General features: G+C 50.4%; 1 protein-coding gene across 2 annotated transcripts in view; it reads left to right on the forward strand.

The window, feature by feature from the left end:
- Positions 1 to 15,886, forward strand: part of DIS3L2 (DIS3 like 3'-5' exoribonuclease 2) — a 264,327-nt gene that overhangs the window by 227,322 nt on the left and 21,119 nt on the right. For both annotated transcript variants that reach the window (XM_075938150.2, XM_075938149.2), the window contains one exon: positions 15,172 to 15,355. In XM_075938150.2, coding sequence (XP_075794265.2) covers positions 15,172 to 15,355 — 184 coding nt within the window. The remainder of the gene's footprint in view (positions 1 to 15,171; positions 15,356 to 15,886) is intronic.

Below are 15,886 nucleotides of genomic sequence, written 5' to 3' on the forward strand. Positions count from 1 at the left end.
CGAGGTTTTGTGTGGCTAGTCAGGGTCTGGAGTTTGCACTGAGATTTTTCATTGCTCGAAAGGTCACAGTGATGGATAGGAAATGTACTGCAAATCTGCTTGTATGAGGCTCCAGGAGATGGGTGACAAATACAGATTTTTGTTTAAGTTCTGTGAGTGGCCTCTGTCCCACCTCTGGTGAGATCCAGGCAGCTGCACTGCAAGCTTCTCTCACCCTCCGGTGATGTGCAGTGGACAGATTCATTACTGCAGAAATAATGGTGATGCCTTTTAACCCCTGCACTGCCCAAGCTGACCTGGACCAGCGTATATTCTGGAGTGGCTCGTCAGCACTGCCAGAGCTTCACTGCTAGGGTGGTCAGAGCTAGATAGCTCAAAGCTAGCTCAGATGTGCTTAGCCATGCTGCAGTCACACCTTGGATTACACAGGAGACAGATGCTGAGGTCTCGGCCAGCCTGGGTCATGGCTCTGCGTACATAAATCCAACATCCATTTGCTCTGGTGATGGAACAAAAATGGGCATGATTTGGTCTTAAAGCATCCAAGTTACATTACAGATAGAAAAGGCCTATTGTGTATTGTATATGTCGGATAAAGTCCTGCAGATAGACTCTATCTGCAGGACTTTATCCTAGAAGGTGTTTCGTGGAAGATGTTTCTCAGGAAGTTCCTATTCCTGAGGGAAGAATATTTTTAAATTTCCTATCTTTGGCGTGACATGTTACATCACTGACATCATACTTAACATTGTGCGTTTGTAATGAATTCCCCTGGGTGATCATGTATTCAGCAAACCTGCGGGGTTTTCCAACAAACTCCTGTCCATTGTTTTTCACTCAGGGCTGTGCCTGAATCCTTGCATTGACATTGTTTTTCCCACTTACTGTTTAGTTTAAGATTGTGGGAGCTGGATACGAAACCTTTTGGGTTATTTACATATGCTGAAAGGCTGCCCAAGCCCTGAGATTATCCAGAGCATGGAAGTAGTTATTATACAAATAAACCCCCAGTGTCCTACCTGCCTTCCCCCCTTGCCAAGACTTACGCCATCTGCACTAACCCCAGTCTGCCTCCTGTGCCCTCATGCTTCCCCTCCTCCCCCCAAAAAAATGTTTCCATGTCTCTGAAAATCTTGGTAACCAGAACATTCGTGTGTTGTGCTTCAAAATTAGTTCTGACCAAAAATAATAAGACGGGAGCCAGCTGGAGTGCTTGCCACTTATTGATACAACTGTTCCCCTCGACCTGCCCACAGGCTGTGCTACAACTGGAAACCATCCTCTGTGACCAGCGATCCACTTCCGTGCAGCCAGAAGCACCAGGGAAAAGTCTCCCCAAATCTGCCCCAAGCAGAGTTCCCAGAACCAGATTAGGCAGAGCCAGAAGCCCACTAAGGACGTCTCTGTGTAAAACTATTAGCCTAGTAGATGCTCAGATACTCCAGTGACGAGTACCAGTACAGAACTCGCACACAGGCAGCGGTTGTGTGAGGTGACCATGCCTCCCTATGACGTCTGCTACTCTCCCCAGATCATAGAAATCTTCCTATAGAAAAATTGGGGCTAAAGACTCGCCTGTCCTCGGTGTTTGCCTCCATTGGCGTCCTTCTGGAAATCTTAACGCCACTCTAGGTCAGAGGTCGGCAACCTTTTCAAACCAAAGAGCCAAACTAGGCATCACAATTCAGAGCAAGTGGTCAGCAAAGAGCCGTGTCACAATGCCCATTGGCGTGACTGAAAATATACAACTTAATATTATTGATAATTGACATGGTGATTCATAATAGCATCAATGAAACATTGTACTCACAGGCTTTATTTAATGGGACTTCTGCTGCTGCATCTTTCTGCACATTTCTTTGACGTTTACACCATAACTGGTCACATCCCAGTTCATACGGGCAGTCGAGCTACAGGAGTCGTTGCGCGTTTTTAAAATTTTGGATTTTTCGTTTGAATTTAAAAAGTTGCAGGTATTTCGGGAAAGATCAAAGAGCCACGTCTGGTCCCATGCTGAGCCATATTTGGCTCGAGAGCCATAGGGTGCAGACTCCTGCTCTAGGGGTCCCATCCTTGAGCTCCATCCTCAAAGCTCCAGCTGGAAGGCGTCAGGAACAGGCTCTGTTACAGAGCTGTCCAAGTCCGAGTTTTGGTCTCCGACGCTCGGCATTCATCCGAACATTTCCCACATTCTTCATGAATCCAAGTGACTCGGGCTTTTGGTCAGAAGTGCCTAGATGAAATGGAACTTCCATTGTGGTGCTGAGAATGTTATCAGCCCCTCCTTTGAGTCTGTGGGCGAAACGTCCTTCCACCTTCTGGCCCTGTGCTGTTGTTGACGCCCTAAGTCAGCAAACTAAGAATGCTTTCCACCCTGTTCCCCACACGGTTATGCTCAGAACCCCTCTGCAGTTCAGTACCCTCTTTCCACACCTTTTCCTCGGTCCGTCCTGCACCGCCTTGCCAGAAGATTGCTCTTCACTCCTTCATGTAAACGGGTTTCCTGTTCCAAGAATGTCTCAAATGCTGTCTCCAGTTAGGAAATCAGCTGCCCTGTTTTGTCACTTAGTTATATTTTTAAAAAAATGGAACACAGTTTCAAACTCCACTACCTATAAGTGAGTCAGAGCAGTCATCCAAAAATTCCTCTCCGGTCGTAAGCTCATTCCTCCCTTGAAAATTCATGCCCACTCAACCACATCACTAGTAGCTTTCACAACATTGAGAAGCAGGCCTTAGTTTGACAAGATGCATAAGGTTCACCACCTAGGTTTCACTCTACTGAACATAACGGGGTGCGTGTAGCTTCTCCTGATTTTGCTGCCTTCAACTGCCGGATTCTTCAGACCTTTCTCCATCTTTGACGTACACGCTGGTCTTTTGGACTGGATTTATTTAACACTTAATGGTTCTAGCTCTTCAGTTCCTCAGGTGTTGTACACTCTTCCTTCCCTTGCTGTCCCAGGAGTATTTTGATTGGAAGATGAACACTTTGAATAAATCTTCCTCATCTCCCAGAGCATACATCCCCCAGCTGTATCCATTCCCTCTCGTATTCTCTTGTCCTTCAGTTTGTCTCGCTTTTTATGCCAGTCTCATAAAGGGCCAGATTTAACACAGTCTATGCAAAATGTGCACAAGTCTGTTTCGCTGAACATAGATGATGGAAAACCACAGTAGGGTAGCTAAACGGGTGAATGGGCAGGCTGAGAGAGGGTTAATTTCCAGATATTCTGTTTGCTAGAAGATCTCTGAGATCCGTTTGAGATACATATTTATGCAAGGGAAGAAATAGTCTTCAGATTAATTTTTAACACAAGGCTCAGATTCTGAAAGGGTCCTAAATGCAGAGTGATGTTTACCAGCTGTCAACTTCAGATTTTATCTCCATGCTTTGCCTGCAAAGGAAACCTGTTAAAATCTCTTTTGGTCTTTCTGGAGCAAGTCACAGCTTCAGAAAGACACTTTCCGTATCAAGCAGGCAAATGGTTTAATGGCAAAACAAGTTTCACTCATCTTTTCAAGAGCTACTACAAGGCCTGGGGTCCACGCCCTTATAAGAACTATGGCATTCTAGCAGAGCTCAACGACGAATAGTAACTCCACGGGATATTCCTGCTAGGAAATGTCAGAAGGTTATTTCTGTCTTGATGTCTTAAGATCAGCTGTTTACCTAATGGACTTTCATTTGCCTTTTGCCGGTGTCTTGTCAATATTAATGTGTTATCTGAATTGTTAATATTCCTCCACTTCAACATTGCCTTGCTGAAGGCTGCAGGAGATGTGAAAGAAACCCGACTAATTAATTACATGGGCAGAAAGCATCTTTTAACTTTCCATCATGCTGCCCTTTCCTTCTATCTAACAGGTCTTGGCATTTCTGGTAGGCAGCCACATACCACATGCTGCTGTGTGGCGCAGGCTTGGACTTTACTTGCTATTATTTTTAGCCATAAATCACTTGCATAATTTCAAACGTAAGGAAAAGCAACTTTCAGGCCTGCTTCTTAGATTAAGCAAGCAGCATGTCCTACTAAGAGGTCTGGTGTGCGATTGTCATGTCAAGAGCCAAGCTAATACTCAGCGCTTCTTCAGGAATCCCTTCCGTTGTCTCTGAGGCCGAACTCCAGATGAGGCAGAAATGGTAAGTCCATAACAGTCACTGGTCATGTGTTCGATTAATTCAAACCTCTGATATTGTCACAATAGAAAACTCTCTCGAGCATCCCTGCAGTACTCCCCAGGTGAGAGTGCTCCGTCTGAGTGAGGGTATGTTTACGCTCCAGTAACACACCCCAGCTAGCCCGTGTCAGTTAGGGCTGCAGGGTTATAATATTGGAGTGCAGACAGCCAGGCTGTGGTGTCTTAGAGCCCAGGCGCTAGCCCAGACCTGGACATCTATGCTGCAGTTTTGCAGCCATGCAGCTGGAGCCTGTGAGCCCCAGTCAGCTGACATGGGCCAGCCCTGGGTGTTTTCTTTCAGTGTAAACATCCCGAGCGAAGGGTCCTAGAAGGGGCACGGTGTAGTTGAATAGAGCATTGTGTTCTGCCGGCCAGCAGTCACCTCTTCCCATGGGACCCTATGGAAAGAAAGTTGGTCCCTGGCTTTTCCTTTCATAACTCCCTCCGAAGGGATGAAACTTCCTTGTACTATTGGGAGGGCAAACTAGAGCAGATGCAGATCTCTGCAAGGGCTACAGTAGGGTGCCAAACAAAATAGCCAAGGTGTGCTGCAGAGCACATTGCAGTAGCTGCCCACAATAATCTGAAACCATGTGTAAAACCACTTGGGAAAAATACAAAGAAGAGTTTGGCATGCGTTTAAAAAAACAAAACTGATAGTGCCTTTAAAAACGCTGGCGTGCATCTGCTGGGACACTGAGAGATGCTAGGAAATCCTGGACCACAAGCACGCTGAAAGCCTGCAGCTGCCCTGAGCCATTGCACCATCTGTAGGCCGTGGAAGGGTGAACAACGAGAGAACAGAGGCAAGATGCTGGGGATGCTGAGTTAATGGCCATTTTAGGGTTCCACTTCACCCGTAATAGAGGGAAAGTTGTCCTTGTTCTTTGTACTGACAGGGAGCTCTCCCCCCGGACATCTCAGCTGCATGACTCAAGTACGGGACACTCAAAGATTGCGGGAGCTTTTTGGAGAAAGCGCCGGTGAGCCCTGAAGCCGAGAACAAAGGGCGTATTTCCAAATGTGCACATCCCCCGTCTCTGCACAGAGAACTGGCGAGTGCGCACCAAGAAAATGTATTTCAGCATGGTGCTTAATGCATGGGGTCTGTGCTAGGCCTCGAGCTGTGGATCCCAGTCCAGCAGGACTGGCCATGCTTGGCCCAGCCGAGCTTCCCACGGGGGTGTTGCTCAAGTCTCACGGTTGCAGGGGATTTCCACAAGAGGGTACAGATTTCACTCTTGCTAATCTTTAAGAAAGGGGCCCAGCCTGCAGAGATGAGTCCCACACGGCTGTACTCTCTGGTTGTGATTAGCTCGCCTTCTGCTGGGTCCAGCGTGGCACATGATGATGGGACCAATAGTTTCACTGCTTTCAGCTCCTTGTTAAATATGACGGGGCGGTCTGGTAGAACTCTCTCTCATGCGCTGCATGCTGTCATGCCCCTGCGGTTCTTTTTTAGCTGTAGTGCTCTTCAATATTAATATCCTAGTCCCAAACTCAGCCAGCCCTGTGATACAATGGGCAGGGGTGTCAATAACAGCCAAGTCCCTTCCGATTAAGGTTTTTCAGAGCTCTGAATCCCAAGCACATTAAGCTTTAAGCAATTCATTGCTAATCATCCTGAATGCTTCCAATAGCCTGGCTTTAGTACCGAGGACTTAAACGGCTTTCCACTGTACTGCACTTAATTTGGTTGAAGTGGGAAAATGGGAGAGTGGCATTTGCAGCCTGAAGGGCTGAGCGCGGCCAGTAAACGAGAATCGTATTCAGAGAAATCGTCCACGCATTCATATTCTAGTCAGCTTCGACTGGGACACGCGCTTCCTAATAAACAGGGCGATATGCCTGAGCAAGAGAGTTCATTAGAGAGATGCCATCCTGGCTTTGTAAGACCTGAATCTGAAAGTACCTTGGAGCTGCTATTCTCATCAAGTTTCAACGTTAACTGTTTTAACCCAGAGCTAATTGTGCAATCTCAGAAAGTGGACTAATTCCATTATTCGGCTCAGCTTTGTTCAACGCTGCTGCTGGCTAGGAAAATAACACAAATTACTTTCATCAAGCCAGCCACCTCCAGGATTCCTGGTTTGTTTTTTTTTTTTTTCTTTAAAAAAAAAAAAAAAAAAAGTACATGCTTTGGTTTTTGGCAACCCTGTTTGGCAAAGACAGTCCCACACCAACACTGCAGGTTCTATATAAGACTCATCTATAACATTAAAATCCAACCTCTGAATAGTCGGGGATTTTCATAACTGTTCAGCCAGGAATGAAATTCTGGGCTGTGGATCTGAAGGTGCACCTGGCGGCTGATGGGCAAAGCACACAGTGCGCCCTTGTTCCAGAACGCTGGCCTGAAAAAGGATTAAGCCCATTGCAAGCCGTTTACCTGCTACTAACCAAAGAGCATGATTCTGCCATTGGCCATGCTCTGGGGAGACTTGGAATTAGCTACTGTTGCTTTTAGAGGAGCTTTTATTGAAACCTCCATAGTGCCTTCACTTCATGAAAGAACAGTAAGCAAAAGCAAACTTACTTAGTTAAAAAAACCCACCGTACTGTATCTCGGCCGCTAGAGTAGATCTGTTGGACTTGACTCTCTAAAGCCGTGGTGGCCAACCAGTTCTGAAGCATTATAGGCTAGCCACTGTAGGGAGCTAGCCACACTCAACTGGCCAAATAGCCACATGTGGCTAGTGTGTTGGACACCACGGCTCTCGAGCACGTGTCCCGGATAGGCTACAGTGAAGTCCTGCTTCGGAGTCCTGCACTTTTCAGGCAATGAATTCTGCCCCCTCCTTGATCTTTGGAGGCTGGGAGTGAATGGTGCTGCTGCTACCTTCCTTCGGAAGCCTAGTCCCTGTATAACATTGGGCATTGTTTAAACGACATGCTAGAAAGGTAACTTTCTATTGGCAACAGCAACGGAATCCCAGTGCAGCAGAACTTGGTGGTTGTGGTTCCCCAGGGCAGCTTGTGACCATGGCTTGGTAATCGATCGCCCTTCAGTGAGACTGTGAGGGGGCTAGGGATAGCAGCGCTTCACGTGCTGCAGTGCCCCCAGGCCTTTTCGAAAGCATGGCTTTTCCCAGGAAGCTTACTACTTAGATCTCTGCATCTCCTCTAGCGTGCAAGAAGAGGGAGTTCTAGGGATGCTGGAGTGTCCCTGGGTGAGGGAGCACAGACGCTCAGACTGCCAGGCGAGCAGTGGAGGTTTAATGTCCAGGCCCTGTGTAGTTCTAGCCAAGAAGGAAGGCGGTGCTAAATGTCAAGACAGAGCACGTTCCCTTGGGACTTAGTGCTCAGTTTTCGTGTTGTGTTATGGCTCCAAACTCTGACCCCGTATTAGTCCTTCTGGCCCACTCTACCATTTAGTCACGTTTGAAGGCGGTTATAAAACAGTGATGTGTGGAGCGGAAACCCAAGTGCAAGTTAAAAACGTGGGGCAGAGGCTGGGCTGGCGACAGACTGCGCTGGCCCCGGGCATGAGGGAAGGTGGGGGGCTAGGAACAGCCAGCCCTCAGCACTGCCCAGAATGCACTGCACCTTCCCCAGCCAGCTCCCAGCACTGCCTGGACTGTGCTGTGCGGGTCTGCAGCGGTAATTTAAAGGGCCCAGAGCCCCAAACCCTTTTTAAATTGCCAGGCCCTGGGGCAGCTACTCCCTCCCTCCCCCACCTCTCAGTGGCCCTGAGCAGAGGTGAACAGCTAGGTAGGGAAGCATGGAAAGATACTTGTTGCGATATTAAGGGACAAGACAGCAGGTCCGTCTTGGGGTATATTGAAGACTGGTAAGGAACTGAGGCAGCTAAAGGCTGCCTTTCCCATCAAAAGTGGAAGAGCGGAGCTGGATTGGAGGTGGAATGGAAACCAGTTAATAGGATTTGCAGCAAGGCTCCCCAGCCACAAGGCGAAGTAAAGCTGGTAACCTTTGCAAGAATAACCTGCTCATATTTGGCTCCGTGGGAGATGCTGGCTAATGCTGTGCCCAGGGTTTCATCCTGCTCAAAATAATGAGGATGCTTTCAGCACTGATAGTTTACCCAGAGGAACAGGTAAGCGTTGGCTATGGGGCCATACATCTTAGACTGGCCCCAGGTCTCAAATGATGTGAGACCCTGATGGACTTGGTTCGTTCTGACAAGCTAGCCGAGAGCTGTCAAAGGGTAAAGAACAGGGCTGGGCAAGAGGCGGCTAGTGGGCCGGATCTGGCCTGCAGCCGCCTCGCCGGCACCCTTCCTACAGAGCAGCTGCAGCCGCTTTAAAGAGCAGGCTGCTGATTGCTGTGCAGTCTGGAGTCTGGGCAGGGAGGGGAAAGCTTTGTGTGCTGTCCATGCCCCCTAGCAAAATCCCTCCGCTCCCATTGGCCAGTTTCTGGCCAATAGGAGATGAGAAATGTTGCTGAAGGCAAAGGCAGTGAATGAAGCTGCCTCACTTCCCCCTCCTTCCTTCCCTCCCTCCCTGTGCTGGAGCAGAGCCACATGGAGCAGCCCGCCCAGCACACAGGCAGGGAGGCTCAGGTTTCTGCAGAGCTGCTGGCTGGGAGCCGCCTAGGTAAGTGCCTCTCCCCTCCAACTACCTGCCCCAGGCCACCACCCAAACCCTCTGTATCCCCTCTCCCCACCTCCTCCAGGTCATAACTCCCCCCTCACCCTGCACCCCTCCCCCAGGCCAGAATCCTCTCCTGAACCTATACTCCTAACCCTGCCCCAGATCATGACCCCCTCCTTCACCCAAACTCTCTGACCCTGCACCCCCAGTCCTCTATCCCAAGCTTCCTTCTACATCCCACCCACATCCCAGACCCCGCACCTCCTCCACCAAGTGCCGCCCTTAACCACATACCAAAATCTTGAAGTGGCCCCCCCATTAATAATTTTATTGCCCACCCCTGGTAAAAAAGATGGACCTACACATGGGATTGGCTCTTTGTGGCCCTAGATCAACAGGGTGGATATACTAACTTTAGGAATATATCTATTTGGTCACCTCTCCTCTAAAAAGACCGAGAGAACTAGACTAACAGACAAATAAGCTTTTGTATGTATATCCCTGGGGTTCAAAGAGGTCTTCCAGGGGGTACATCAACTCATGGAGAGATTTGCCCAGCTTTACGACAGGCTACATAAAAAGCACAAGGAAGTCAGCACAAAGTAAAATCTCCCACAGACAATAACTTGTTCATATCGCGCTATATACCATACACTGAAATGTAAGTACCGTGATTATAGTCCAGTGGGTATATTGATATTGACGTGGTAAAAAATGAGGGAGCCAGCTGTGTGTCAGCAATAGCACTGTGACCATTCGTATGTCTGATTGTGGGAGCAAGTCGTTTTTAAGTGAGGTGGGACTTGGGGTGCACAAGACAAATCAGACTCCTGAAAGGGGACAGTCATCTGGAAACGCTGAGAGACGCTGCTTGAGTTTACATGCTGTCTTGTGAGCCCCAGCCTAGGGTGCCCGGCTCAGTTACATTTGAACATGGTGTTGCTGTGACCTGGTTGGCTTGTGCCTGCCCTTTCTGCATTGTAAGTGCAGGGACCTTTGCTTTGTTAATACCATTTGAGAGCTAGCCGCAAAGAGGATAGATTCAGAGATCAGAAGGTGGTTGGATAGAAGCCCTGCCGTGCCAAGAGCAACCTGAACCCACACTCTGGGCTGTACGGTGCTGAGCGTTGGGATGCAAACCCAATATTTTATGTATTTCGTGTATTTTAAGGCCAGAAGGAACCATTATGATCGTCTAGGCTAACACTTCCCAGAGCTCCTAATCTCCATGGTCATAAGTGACACTGGATCCTTAAGTCCCATTGACTACAGGTTTTATCCTTCATCTGACCATCTGCAATCTGCAGGCCATGGCGTTTCATGCTGCAAATCCTGCACCCAGCCCCGACCCCGTGAACAACCTGAGTTTGCAGGCCGAAGGGCATGCGAAAGGTGACTGTCCCCTCTCTCTCTCGGAAACCTCTTTGCGCGGCGGTGCAAAAGAGCGGGGCTGCTGTTCTCAGCGAAGCCTGTGGCCAGGGCAGACACCTGCTCTGTCCCCACCTCTCAGGGCAGAGCGGGTGTGGAAATCTCGCCTGAGTGCACAGAGGGCAAAAGTTCAGCTCCGATTGTTTATGGGATTTTGTGCAGCGGGAGCCAAGGATAGCTCGGCTGCTCCAGAGGAAACTAGCGATGGCGTTGGCGCACGTTTCCCATGGGATTCATTCAGGCCACGTTCAAATGGACTAGTCTCTCTGTCTCCATTTTTTTAGCCATGAAATATTTTTCTTTTCGCTCCAGCCTGCCAGAGGTACCCAGCCAAACTCCGAGTGAGGCTGTGTTAAGAAAAAAAAATCCCTCTTGTCGTTTGACCTGCCGACAGTTAGCAGTTTCAGTGCTCTGCTCCCGGTAATGACAGAGCCAGGCTTCGGTGCTGGCCTCCGCACGCTGCCAGCCAAACTTCAGCTCCAGCCTGCCTGATGATCCATTTCTTTTTTCCGAACCACAAAGTAGCATTTGCTGACTGCAAGCCCTGTGCTCTCAAAATGAAAACGTTAGCTGGAGTTACAGCCTGTGGCAGCTCCGTTCCAAAGGGCCCTCTAGACCTGCGGGGGCCTGCGAGCTTTCCTGGTTTGCAGCTCTGCAGCCCTAGACTCTCACGGCAGCCGGGGATCATGACTGGGGCGGGGGGCCAGCCTATGCTGACGGTGCTCCCAGACCCTCACTTCTTGGGGTCTTTGAACTAACCAGCCATGCTGGGTAACTGCCCAGGCATTGCCCCTTAAAGGTGAACACAGATTCCTCAACTTTCACACAAAATCTCCCTCCCGTCTAAGAGCCCCCAAAGGAAAACCCTTTGGCGCCCTTTGTAAGTGCAGTGGGCCCCCGTGTGTTAGCATCTTCAAGCCAGCTGCGGGCCCTGCAGGCTCTGACCACAGACCTGGCTCCTCTGCCCAAGCGGGGTCCGTCAGGTCCTCACTCCAGGCAGCGATTTCTCAGGCTTCACCTGAGCCTGGAGGTGGCCGTTCCCTCTGGAGAGCTGCTGCCCACAGCGAGAGCCTCCCTCCGGAAATGGGCACTCAGCGCCCGTTCTCCTGGGAGACTAAATTCCTGGCAAGTCTGAAGTTTAAAACAGGCGCGTTGCTGCAGCATCTCAGTGTTAATTCCTCTCTCACACTTGGAGAGCCCAAATGGCTCTTTCTGCCTGGCTGGCTGCAGCTGAAAAAAGCAAGTCAGTATCTCCATGCGGAGAGGTAGGCTCCAAAGGAAAACGGTTGTGGAAGTCACATGGTGGGTAGGGGGGTTAATTCTGGGCAGTTGGCTCTTTCAACCCTACCTATATGGTGTGGGGGGTGTTGCTCTCTGTCCCGGCAGCCAAGGACAAGCTGTCAACGCCTATGGGAGTTTGTCCCCATTGATTTTTCAAACCGTTACAGGTTATCTACACCAGCAGAACAGGCTCTGTAGCGATCCGGGCCAATAGAAACTGACCCAACCGGGCGGGGAAGGCTAGAAACTGCCATTCGAATAGGATACGGTCAAGGCACTTTCTGAAACATTTTCTCTTGATTGTGTTAACTTCTCTTTGGACACCAGAAACCCAATTGCCTCTCCTTGCCAAAGCCAGTTCCCTCTTTTGTGCGAGCGTCCTGGTCTCTTGGAGGGCTGCGTGTGTGTTCTGGGCTGCTGGTGTTGAGGTACCGGCTCTCAAAGACTCTCGGATCACATGTTGAGAAGAAACAAATATGCTTGTATAGCACTATCGGAGTTGGCCAATAAGATACAGCCCAAAAAGGGAACGCTTCTGCCGCGTCTCCCAGCCTTGCTTAAATGTTCTTCCATGCTTGGTTAATGCTTGGTTACACCTCCCCTTTGGGAAAGGCTGGGGTCATTGTTAGGGAATTGTTCTGTGGTGCCTCAGTTTTAGCTAGTTAGCCCCCTAACCAGGGGCTTTAAGCATAGTGAGTTAATCCACCGGCGTGTCCCCTCTGGAAAGCTGGGTTCATATCCAGCCATGTCACAATGAAAGCAGTTGGGAGGACTTGGTCTCCTCTGACGTCCTTTCCTAGCCATATCCCCAAACCACCTGTTATTTGGCATCTCTCCTTGGTAAACTTGGGACGAGAGGAGCCAGTCCGGCAGGGATGCTGCAGAGCTGGGCCCTCAGAATGGGGTCTTGCAAATCCAGATTGAAGTGCGCTTGCAGAGATGAGGAAGTGTTCTGTGACATTTATTTTGGTTGGCAGAGAAGGCAAATCAAAGGGGGGCATGATAGAGGTATAGAAATGAGCCCATGGCATTGAGGGTAGGTGTCAGACGTGTTCAGTTGCTCATGAGAACAAAGGGGAACACCCAGTAAAATGAATGGGCAAAAAAATTAAAAAAAAAAAAAAACAATAGAAAGCATAAGGAACCGGAGAGATTTGCAGCCTGAGGTAAGAGCTAAGGTACGTTAAACACTCTGTGAACAATAAAAATACAGTCTGCATTCACATGACTTTGGATAAGTCCAAGGGCTGTAATTTATGCCTGAGGACATAAAGCCCTGGTATCTGCCTTTGACTAGGGAGAGATTTCCCCCTTGGGCATGTTCTAGGGAAGTTCTGTGCCTGGTTCTGAATCCCTGCTATTGATCACAGTTAGAGGCTCCTAGAGTAGAGGGACCATTAGCCTGATGTGGTACAGCAGCACCCGTGTCCCAGTGACCGCTGCCCATATGTTTGTGGGGCTCTGCCTGCTCCTATAAATCTCGGGCTCTCTTTTTCCAGGTGATATGCATTGGAGAAAAGTAAAGAATCTGGCACGATACGTTTTACTGGCCTCGGCGCTTGCCAGACCGGTTCGGTGAAGCGGGTTAGGCATTGTAATGACCTTTCCCACCGCCACGTGCAGTATATGTTTGCTGTAGAAATGCGGACCCTGATAACAGTGCTTAGGCTTGTACACGTACCATGCTTCCGGGAATTAATTTCTGTTTCCAAGTGTGAAGGCCAGGCGTGTTGATTCTAGGTGGTTATTTTATCTTGCACAGAGGTTTTTTTTGGCTCCAACAGAAGCCAGTGAGGTTTCCCTTTCACTGGTGAGTGATTTGAACCCTACCACCCCTCTTTGGTTTGGTTTGCCCTTTAGAAACGCCTGTTTTACACCGTGAATGGAAAGTCGAACCGGTCACCTACATCACGCTGCTTAGTCTGTCAGATGGCCAGCAGCTACCAGCTGCCGTAAGGGGACCAATGTTGCCATCTGCTGGTTGAACTGTGCCGAAGCCACTTTAGCCATCTCCAATGTGACCGTTTTCCTCTCTGAAATCTGTTGCCATGGGCATGTAGTCACTGAACCCAGCCTCTGCTCTCTGGTGAGCACTGCAGGACTTGTCACTTCTGCCAGAGCTTGCAAGTAACCTTGATCACCTAAAATAAAACCCCAGCTGGCTCAGCATTAGCATTTGCTGCCTACCGTGCTAGTCGTTTCTTGGGGACCCTATCCCAGCAGGTTTTCCCTGTTTACCCCCAGCCTCCTTTTCAAACCTGGCTCCCTAAGGAAGCTGTTGGCCTTTTGGGAATAGTGCCCCTTCTGCAGCCTGTGTGTGCGGAAGTCTGGATGGCAGCCTGTTAACTCCACGAACCCAAAGGAGAGGCCATGGCGCTGGTCCTGGTAGGAGCTGGGAGCCGTTCCAGATGAGCGTTTTCACTGCTGATTATCACCGTTACTTGTTTATTCCTCCTCAGGGTTTGTTTTTAATTATTGCCTTTCTCTTTTGGGTGCTGGATTGTTATTGCCGTATACCCCAGGAATACGGTGTAGGTGCTCGCTAGCCTCAGTAGCCACAGGAAAACGTCCCAGTGGTCTCCATTATCGTTTTCTTTTGATTAATCACCCAATCGAGTAGTTGATGGAATTTCCATTGACTACTCGATAAGTCGATAAGGGTAAGCGACTAGTTGCTTATCGGGTAGTCAACTAGTTGCTTAGTACAGCAAAGTCCTGTGCCTAGTCCTGGGACTCTGCCACAAAGGCATTTAGGCTCCATCACAAAGGACATCGCCAGCTTGCTCTGCTGCGGCCACTTGGCATGCACGAACCACGCTCCTATGCCAGCATAATTGGTGGCCATATGCATATGCCAGGCTGAGAGGGCGATGTTGCTTTTACAGCTCTAGGATGGGTTTTGGCAGGTAATCTAACTTGAGAATATGTGGAGCAAAGGGTGGGAAGCCCAATTAAACACATTTTGCTGTTTTTCCAAGCCCGGGTAAGTACGTCTCCTGCGACCCAGCACTGCAGCGAGGCGCGTGGAACCCGTGACGCCGTTAGAATCACCATTAGCGCTGTGGCTTGCAATGTGTCCCCGTGGCCGTGTTTTCAGGAGAGTAAGAGGCTGCCTTAGGCTGGTCTCCGTGAGCATCCCAGCTAACAGACACAATTAGCCACAAAGCTGGCTTTAGCGTCCATGCAGCCCCGCACTTGGAAACGCTGCTTTGCTTTCTTTGCTATCTGCCTGCCTGTCCAGCCATGTCCTCGGCGCTTGTGCAGGGCAGAGTCGTAGTGTGGGAATTCGCCTGAGACGCCTGTAGCCGTGCCGACCACACACGTGGTTCTCGGGGTGGGAGACTGACATGTGTTTCCTCTGGCTCAGAGCAACAGCTATCTGTCTCCCCTGCTGTCTCTCCCACTGCCTTTGCTCGTCTTGTCAAATGTTTCAGGAGAGCCAATGGCCTGTAGTGGGATTTGAGTGGTCGGGTTATTGCGGGCATCTGCCCCACTTGGATGGCCCCTTTTGAGTCTGCAGCAGGCACCTTAGCTGGAGAGAGGATTTGGGGAGGTTTGCTGGTGTCTCAGGCCTAATCAGCCTCGTTAGCCGCTGCTACTCACTGCTCCCCCGCTGCTCTAGCCCCCGGCGCTGAGTACAAGCCGGGATGCCTGTTGACGAAGGTTGGCGCTTCGTGCCCTCAGGCTTCTCCTGCTTTAACGCTCAGGATGCCTCTTCTTCCTGCTGCAGGCTGGTGGAAGAATTCATGCTGCTAGCGAACATGGCGGTCGCCCATCAGATCTACCGCTCCTTCCCACAGCTGGCTTTGCTGCGCCGCCACCCGCCGCCGCAGACCAAGATGCTGAACGACCTCGTGGAGTTCTGTGACCAGATGGGGCTGGCGATAGATTTCAGCAGTGCCGGGGCCCTGCATGTGAGTGGAGACCACAGCCGGGGCCTGCGCCAAAGGAGAACGGCTACAGGGTGAAGCCCCCTGGGGTGCCTGAGACTGTCTCCCCCAGCCATTGTGGAACGCTCCCTGCTTCCCAGTCCCTGGGTGCTCTGCCCTGGCTTCTGCGCAGTGCTGCAGCTGGCTGACAGCCATGGAAGTGGAGCAGGGGCCCTGCGTGGAACTGGCCGAGGGAGCTTGCAAGGGAGCCTGGAGAAGAGGGGCGCCTTTGTAGGCATGCGCTGGGCATAGCGAACAGGGCATGCATTGCCATGTGTGTTCTTTTCCAGGTGCACAGGCATTCCCTCGACCCAACCCCCCTGCCCATCGTCAGCCCGGGGCAGGTCCGGTGAGGGGCAGCCTTAGGCTAGTGAGTGGCCTCCTCCCGCTCAGATTGTCGTAAGCAAGAGGGTCTCCCGGGAGAGGAGCTGCTGCTAAGTGCGCCTGCCTGCCTAGAATTTGCAGGGGGTGCCGACTGGCTCGCAGCAGCCCTTGGGGTGCAGAGGGAGTGCCCGG

Source organism: Pelodiscus sinensis, chromosome 10 (assembly GCF_052426305.1).
Source record: "Pelodiscus sinensis isolate ZL-2025 chromosome 10, ASM5242630v1, whole genome shotgun sequence".
Classification (NCBI taxonomy): domain Eukaryota; kingdom Metazoa; phylum Chordata; order Testudines; family Trionychidae; genus Pelodiscus; species Pelodiscus sinensis.